This window comes from Nymphaea colorata, chromosome 1 (genome assembly GCF_008831285.2).
Source record: "Nymphaea colorata isolate Beijing-Zhang1983 chromosome 1, ASM883128v2, whole genome shotgun sequence".
NCBI lineage: Eukaryota > Viridiplantae > Streptophyta > Magnoliopsida > Nymphaeales > Nymphaeaceae > Nymphaea > Nymphaea colorata.
The window spans coordinates 23,567,826-23,576,285 of NC_045138.2; the positions used below are offsets into that span (position 1 = coordinate 23,567,826).

An 8,460-nucleotide genomic window follows, 5' to 3' on the forward strand; every position below is an offset into this window, starting at 1 on the left:
ATAACCTGTTACCTGCTCTCCAGAAAATAGTGTATAAATGGAAAATGAAAAAACTGAAGCACGTATATGAAATTACGCTTCAGGAAAGGACTCTAGTGAAAGCGTGCCACTGGGAGTACCAACTCTTAGCGGAATCTTCCTGTTCGTGTTCACCGCTACCGACCCTGGAAATCTTGAACTGGTAAAAAGCTACAGTCCTCCTCCTCAAGAGTGTCGGTGGGTCGTCTTTTCGGTTTTCCTTCTTTTTATTTCATGTCTCTGAAAATGGGAAATGTGGTGCTTAATTTATTTGTTCTTAATTAGTTCTTGCAGAATATAAGCAAGCTTTTTCACTCGCTGCTTCGCGGAGAAGCCCCTCTGTGAGCTGGCAAAAGCCAAGGCTTCCTCGTCTGGCGTTTCAGGTAGATCTTCTCGCTTGGGTATAAACCAGTTGAGGTTTTCTTTTTCTTGAGATTTTCAGTTCGTTGATTAGCGAGTAGAGCTCGGGGACGAGAATGCTGTAGCATTTGCAGTGGATCTGCAGTCCCTGATTTCTTGTTCTTCCTCCGCTTGTTTAGTCGTTAATACTTTTTGCATTTTGTGAGAAAATTTTCCATCTGGTGTCAACAGGAGGGTGGGAGCTCTCTGCTCATAGTTGATCTGTGATTTTCTGAAGAGTGGGAGTATCCCGTGGTTGGTTCTTCATCTTTGCAACAAAGAAACGATGTCAAAGAAGTGAGGAACTCGAAAAGCTTCTTTGGGTGGAATTGGATCGGAACCCCTGGGATTTTAATCTGAGATCTTCTAGACCTGAAGATCGCTAATGGATGCTGCCAAGGGTCTCGGATCTCGCGGGGGTAAAGACGAGGAGGCGGAGTATGGTCCTGACGGAGGTGAACCTGGGGTTAGTGTTCTTTTCTCATCTTTCTTCGTGTGCATTTTTATCTCCTCTTTTAGTTTCTCGTGCAGATCTAGAGAATTTTAGTTTGTTTGATTAACAAGTTTTATGTTGGTTTCACTAATCCCTTCCCTGGATCCTCATCATTGGATCTTCGTAAAGTTAAAGTCCTGCAATTGTGGGCTTCCTGAACTTTTTTCCATTTGGTTTAGCTTTGTTCTTCTTTCTTTCATTTGGTATTTCTTGACTTGTCTTTGATATTGAGTGGTGTCTTTGGTTGCAGATGAAGCACCCAAAACATCTGAGTGGTCAAGTGTGCCAGATCTGTGGTGATGATGTCGGTTTGACCCTTGATGGCGAACCCTTTGTCGCCTGTAGCATTTGTGCATTTCCTGTGTGCAGACCTTGCTATGAGTACGAGAGAAAGGATGGGAATCAATCCTGCCCTCAATGCAAGACCAGATACAAAAGGCATAAAGGTATCGATCTCAGAACCAGCCACCATTATCACTTTAGATAATGTAGCAATGAGAGTCCTGATAAAAGTTCATGTGTTTCCATTTACAAAGCAATGGGCACCCTTGTTTCTAAAGGACCTGACAAAGACATGGCTTGGATCTGCTTTCAGGGAGTCCTCATGTTCGTGGTGATGCAGGAGAGAGGGACGATGTTGACGAGGTGGCTAGTGACTTCAATTATCCATCTGGTAATGAAAATCGGAGGCAAAAGATTGCTGAGGCAATGCAGAGTTGGCAGACAAGCTATGGGCGTGGGGCAGAAGCAGGACGTGTTTACGACAGACAAGAGGGCTCTCCAAGCCAGATTCCTAGACTGACCAGCGGTCCGGCGGTAAGTAGCCCCCTAGACATGGTGATTTTTCTTTTCCTTAAATCCATGCCCCTAAATGATATATAGATGGTTGTCCAGCTTTCTGGGGAATTGCCTGCAGCATCACCTGACCATCACACCATGGCATCTCCACCTGGTGGTAGTGGTGCAACAAAGCGTGTATATCCACTTCCTTATACAGATCCAGGTATATTGTGTTTTTGACTCTTTTGTTTGCTGTTACTGTACCATAATTTTCTGTAATGAATTGGAATAAACAGTTGAAATCCTTTTAACTTGCAGCGAGTCTCAACACCTCAAGGGAGTTTGGTTCGCAGAGTTTCGGCAATGTTGCATGGAAAGAGAGGGTTGAAAGTTGGCAAAAGAAGCAGGATAAGAATGTGGTGCATAATGTAACAACCGGAACAACTACTGCTTCCGAAGGAAAAGCTGGAGATATTGATGCTTGTACTGATGTTAACATGGATGACCCCCTATTGTAAGTTCTTGGGAATTACAGGTGCTCTATTTTGTTTAGTATAGAACATGAAATAGTTTATTAGTGACCATGATTAATTTTTGGACAGAAAACCTAACCAACTGTAGGTACGCAAGAATATTTTTACATTGACAACCATTTTTGCATAGGTTGACATTGTTAGACCCCCCTATGGATCTCATTCTCGAGCAATCAAGAGGAGCTTTGATGAATGAAATTTTTCTGCTTTTACATGTCCGTCATTTTCACGTTTAACCTGCAATGATGCAATTAATAGAAGAACTTGACTGAAAGTGCAACTTTAATACATCTGTGTGATGGTTCTTTAAATTAGTAAAGGATTTGCTAAGTTCTCATCATAGACCTTATTGTAAGTCCATTTGTTATTATTTGCTGGGTATTAACTATCAGTTCATTGATAATGACGAAGCTGTCTTCAATCAAAACCACCTCCAAATATGGTTAACCTATGGTGACAGTGTAACAATCTAAGTTTGAGTGCCTTTACATATCAAAGTGAGAAAGTATTTAACTAAGACTTCGATAAAATGCTTATGTGAAATTGCAAAACCAATGGTCAATATATGTACTTGTGGTGCCTATAGCCTAGTGCTTAACGGCTTAATGCAGGCACAACTTTCGTGCTCTTGCAAGCAAAATATCTACTGCTTCTATTCTTCTTTTAAGCAAAAGAACTAATGCTTTAAGAGGAGCAGACGGAAGGCTGAGCTGTTATCTAGGTCGTGTAAGCTGGATGCTACGTCTGAGACAATGCTCCCATCTTGTTGGGAACCAACTCTCATCTAGGTTTCATTACAAGGTTTCTTCACTGAGAATCAAAAGTCAGATCTTAATCTCAAAGGAAAAATCATCTCTCTTTCTCTCTCTTTCAAAACACTGGCAGTTGCATTAGAAGTCTTTCCTGTTTGTGCTTCCTTGTCATCTGACTATTTTTTGACCATTTTCTTTTATAGGAATGACGAAGCTCGGCAACCACTTTCAAGGAAGGTATCTATTCCTTCGTCAAGGATAAATCCTTACCGGATGGTTATTGCTCTTCGGCTTGTTATCCTTGCTTTTTTCTTACATTACCGTATAACAAATCCAGTAAGAAATGCCTATCCTTTGTGGCTTGTATCTGTGATATGTGAGATATGGTTTGCCATATCCTGGATACTGGATCAGTTCCCAAAATGGTTCCCAGTAAACCGTGAGACATATCTTGATCGGCTTGCACTGAGGTAAGATGTCACTTCTCATCCATTTCAAATCAATGTTAGAATCGTCATCGAGGTGTGATGGTCAATACTTTCACCCTGCAGGTATGACAGAGAAGGAGAGCCTTCTCAATTGGCTGCTGTGGACATTTTTGTGAGTACAGTTGACCCTTTAAAGGAGCCCCCACTGGTGACAGCCAATACGGTGCTGTCAATTCTTGCAGTTGACTATCCCGTTGACAAGGTCTCATGCTATGTTTCTGATGATGGTGCTGCTATGTTGACATTCGAAGCTCTTTCTGAAACTTCAGAATTTGCTCGAAAATGGGTTCCTTTCTGCAAGAAGTACAACATCGAACCCCGTGCTCCAGAATGGTATTTTGCTCAGAAGATAGACTACCTAAAAGACAAAGTTCAAACTTCATTTGTCAAGGATCGAAGGGCCATGAAGGTATATCTGATGCTTTCTGTTGACCTTTTCACTTGAACATTTATTGGCATGTTATTTACTTGATCTTGACATTCTTATAATTCCAAAAGAGAGAATACGAAGAGTTTAAAGTCCGTATCAATGGTCTGGTAGCCAAAGCACAGAAAGTTCCTGATGAGGGATGGGTTATGCAAGATGGCACTCCATGGCCAGGAAATAACACCAGAGATCATCCAGGGATGATTCAGGTATGGTGGAGATCCATGGTTTGGCTGCATGTATACTATTGAGTTCTGATTTCTGACTAGTCCATCGATTTCAAAGTTGTGATTATTTTGTCTTGTATGTAATGGAATGAGTTGGCTTCTCTGGACATCATGTAGGTTTTCTTGGGCCACAGTGGAGGCCTTGACACTGAAGGCAATGAGCTTCCTCGTCTAGTCTATGTGTCTCGTGAGAAGCGGCCAGGTTTCCAGCACCACAAGAAGGCTGGTGCTATGAACGCCCTTGTGAGTACCTTAATGGAAATTTGATATCAAGCTATTGCAATAGAGCTATTGTGGTTATACTGTTTAATGTTTTTGTTTGTAGGTCCGAGTCTCAGCTGTTCTTACAAATGGATCTTACCTGCTGAATCTTGATTGTGATCACTACATAAACAACAGCAAAGCCTTGCGAGAAGCAATGTGTTTCTTAATGGATCCAAACCTTGGGAAATCAGTTTGCTATGTGCAGTTCCCTCAGAGATTTGATGGTATTGATAGGCATGATAGATATGCAAATCGCAATACTGTGTTCTTTGATGTGAGCTTCGCTATGAACTCAGTATTCCTTCATTTGCTGTTTTTTTTTCCTCTTCTAGGTCCTAATGCTGTTGTTGTTCCTCTTCTAGATCAACTTGAGAGGTTTGGATGGTATTCAAGGCCCTGTTTATGTTGGTACTGGATGTGTCTTCAACAGAACAGCATTGTATGGTTATGAACCTCCCTTAAAGCCAAAGAACAAAAAAATGGCCTTTCTATCAAGCTTGTGTGGTGGATCACGAAAGAAATCTTCAAAATCAAGTAAAAGGCATTCTGACAAGAAAAAATCAAACAAGCATGTTGATGCAACAGTGCCTATCTTCAATCTTGAGGATATAGAAGAAGGAGTTGAAGGTGTTTAATCACTTTCCATTTGAAATGACTTTCCCCCCAATCTGAAGCTTATTCTCATGTCTGCCATTTGCTTTTGTTTGAAAGGTTCAGGGTTTGATGATGAGAAATCGCTGCTCATGTCCCAGATGAGCTTGGAGAAAAGATTTGGCCAGTCAGCTGTCTTTGTTGCTTCCACGTTGATGGAAAATGGTGGTGTACCACAGTCTGCAACGCCTGAATCCCTTCTCAAAGAAGCTATTCATGTCATAAGCTGTGGTTATGAAGACAAGACAGAATGGGGAACTGAGGTAGATTCTGGATTCTTTTAGTCTTTGTGCTTTGCTGTGCAAAAGCACCTGTAAGCTTCTATGTAGAATTTCATGTAGAATCCTTTGTCCAGTCTCTTGTACATGGGTTTCTTTTGTAGTTTCTTGTATTCATTGCGCTCTTTTTTATTTTTCTGGAAAAAACTATTCAGACACCGTCATTTGGATTTAGTCTTGACTTGTGAAGGGATAATTCTTTCTGTAGATGGTGATAAATGGTCTCAAATGATTTGAGCCCAAGGATTCTCTTCTCAGAGAAAACCACAAACAAGGTTTATGGAATGACACACTTCTTTCAGATGACAATAGACAAGCTTTCCGCCTTGTGAAAAAGCATACGTTTCTTAATTGTTTTGTGATTCATTCTTCAAAAGTTAGTATGATATAGGGTTATAAGATCTATATGATGTTATCCTAAGTACTGGTACAGTCTTCAAGTTCATATGATCAATGACTTTCTTATTTTCAGAGGTCACTAATTTTACTACTCTGGAAATGCGACAGTTAGTCTTATATGCAAATAATAAGAGCATTAGTCTATTCAAAATTTCAAACATTAACAGACAACTTATCATTTCTGAAACTGTCCTTTTTTCTTTTTATGCTGTTAAACTTGTTCTGATGGTTCATTTCTATCCACAAGTTGAAGTACTTAAATTAGGTTTATTCTGCCAAGTGTTCCCTAAATTCATATGGTACATGCAGCTAATGGAACTATGCACTTGTGATTGACAGATTGGATGGATCTATGGGTCTGTGACTGAGGATATCCTTACAGGATTCAAGATGCATGCCCGAGGTTGGAAATCAATCTATTGCATGCCTGTACGTCCAGCTTTCAAGGGTTCTGCTCCCATTAATCTTTCAGATCGTCTCAACCAAGTGCTGCGGTGGGCTTTGGGTTCAGTGGAAATTCTTTTCAGTCGCCATTGCCCTATTTGGTATGGATATGAAGGAAGACTAAAATTTCTGGAGAGATTTGCATATATCAACACTACAATCTATCCTATTACCTCTATTCCTCTTCTTGCATATTGTACTTTACCGGCAGTATGCCTCCTGACTGGAAAGTTCATTATTCCGCAGGTATGTCTGTAAAAAAGAGTTGCTTTTTCCCACCACCTTTATTCTTTTGCAAAGTTCACAAGGGCAGGCTTAAAAACCTTAATATTTCTGAAATATGAAATGCATCTATTGTCATGCAGCTGAATTTGTTTACCTCTCTTGTTTATTATTTCATAAGTTTGAGGAAAATTTGAGTACTGGCATGTTCTTCATTCACTTGAAATTGAATCCTGTCTAATTTACCATTTTGACATAATCAGGGTGGTATATAAGATCGTGCTGACCTAAACTGTAGCTCCCATTCATTGAATGGAATAATGTCAATCCTGAGTTGGGCTTTAGGTGGACAATAAAATATTAGTCGTATTTATTGGGCTTTATAACTGGCAATCACGCATTTCTTGTTTAAACCTGTGCAGATTAGCACTTTTGCGAGTATTTGGTTCATTGCCCTTTTCCTTTCTATTTTTGCAACTGGTATACTCGAAATGCGCTGGAGTGGTGTAGGGATAGAAGAATGGTGGAGAAATGAACAGTTCTGGGTCATTGGAGGTGTGTCGGCACATCTCTTTGCTGTGTTTCAGGGGTTGCTGAAGGTGCTTGCTGGAATAGATACCAACTTCACTGTTACTTCAAAGGCTTCGGATGAAGATGGTGATTTTGCCGAGCTCTACATGTTCAAGTGGACCACCCTTCTGATTCCTCCAACGACCCTTCTCATAATCAACCTTGTTGGTGTTGTCGCTGGTATATCCTATGCAATCAATAGCGGCTACCAGTCATGGGGTCCGCTTTTTGGGAAGCTTTTCTTTGCATTTTGGGTGATTGTTCACCTCTACCCCTTCCTCAAGGGTTTGATGGGGCGGCAAAACCGTACACCAACAATTGTCATCGTTTGGTCTGTTCTCCTTGCATCCATTTTCTCCCTGCTGTGGGTTCGGATTGACCCATTCACAACCAGGGTGACAGGGCCAAACACACAACAATGTGGAATAAACTGCTAGGCTGAGGGATGCGTCTGGAAAGGATGTATGAGATCATCCAATAGTTGACGGGAAATGATACACCTGTCGATGTTGAAGATGTTCTGTACTTGTAAGCTGTGAATTGTTTCATTATATTTAAGCATGTCTAAATAGGGCTAAGGTTGTCTTAGCGGCTTTGTATTTTTGTTATAATTATTGTTATTTGTTAGTCCATCTTGTACTCTCCCGGTTGAAAAGGGTCGTTTTGAACGTAAAACATAAGATCACAAAAATGTGAGATGAATTCTCTCTCTCTATCTCTGTGTGTGTGTGTGTGTGTGCACGCTTGAGTTGGGAATCGAATTCCCAGTCCCTCCATTAGTAATGCCTCTTTCTGGTCTCTATCTTCCATTGGCTCTACAGCAAGCAACCGCCGTGCTTTGGATTTGCATTTACTTCCCCGTTGGGCTTTAGGGGATGTCTTGGTTCACTGTCGTTTATGTATCTGCCTCTTTCCTCCTCTGGCTTGGGAGCCTGTTGGTTCCTTCCTTTGAGAAGCGTTGCAAGATGGGGTCCTTCATTTCTTTATCAAATCTATTTGCAGTGAGGTCCTTTCTTACTGTTCTCTCTTGTGCTAGCTATATCGAACCTCTTGTTGTTGGGTGCTAAAGCTGGATAAATAGTCAATCCATGGCCTGTCAGATTGAAGTGATTCCACGGATGAGAAGAGGGCATGCCGGATCAACCTTATTGGAGGATAGGCTTCTAACCTTTTATTAACCAAAAATAGCTATATAGAGGAAGAAGGAAGTTAGACTTTACAAGATGGTTAAGCATAGTTATAACATCAAAAGAGGTTTGTTAGACTTTACAAGATGATTAAGCATAGCTATAACATCAAAAGAGGGGTCAATACGGAGCAAAGCAAACTTGTGATTGAACCTATTCACATGAACCAGATTCCTGAGGAGAGGCGAGAGACCCAAAAATCCCCTTCTCAGCAACAAATCCGAGCTTGTTTGTTGGAGACAAGGAAAATATTGATGCTATTGCCATTGGGGAACGAACTTAACAATTCTCATAGTTCCAAGGAAGGAGAAGCAAAGGAAGACTGTCT

At 40.9% G+C, this 8,460-nt stretch overlaps 1 protein-coding gene across 4 annotated transcripts; it reads left to right on the plus strand.

Moving 5' to 3' along the window:
• Positions 1-282: 282 nt before the first annotated feature.
• LOC116245631 (probable cellulose synthase A catalytic subunit 8 [UDP-forming]) lies at positions 283-7,647 on the plus strand. 4 transcript variants are annotated; one of them, XM_031617090.2, is made up of 15 exons: positions 283-401; positions 610-883; positions 1,161-1,356; positions 1,506-1,726; positions 1,793-1,913; positions 2,009-2,204; positions 3,179-3,445; positions 3,527-3,872; positions 3,962-4,099; positions 4,235-4,360; positions 4,443-4,655; positions 4,744-5,008; positions 5,093-5,295; positions 6,049-6,399; positions 6,798-7,647. In XM_031617090.2, exons 2-15 carry the CDS (start codon positions 803-805, stop codon positions 7,380-7,382), a joined length of 3,309 nt encoding a protein of 1,102 aa, XP_031472950.1. In that variant the 5' UTR covers positions 283-401; positions 610-802; the 3' UTR covers positions 7,383-7,647. The 4 variants fall into 4 exon arrangements, with proteins under 4 accessions (XP_031472950.1, XP_031472951.1, XP_031472952.1 ...); XM_031617091.2 differs by having other exon boundaries at positions 5,099-5,295; XM_031617092.2 differs by having other exon boundaries at positions 285-401; positions 1,805-1,913.
• Positions 7,648-8,460: the final 813 nt, after the last annotated feature.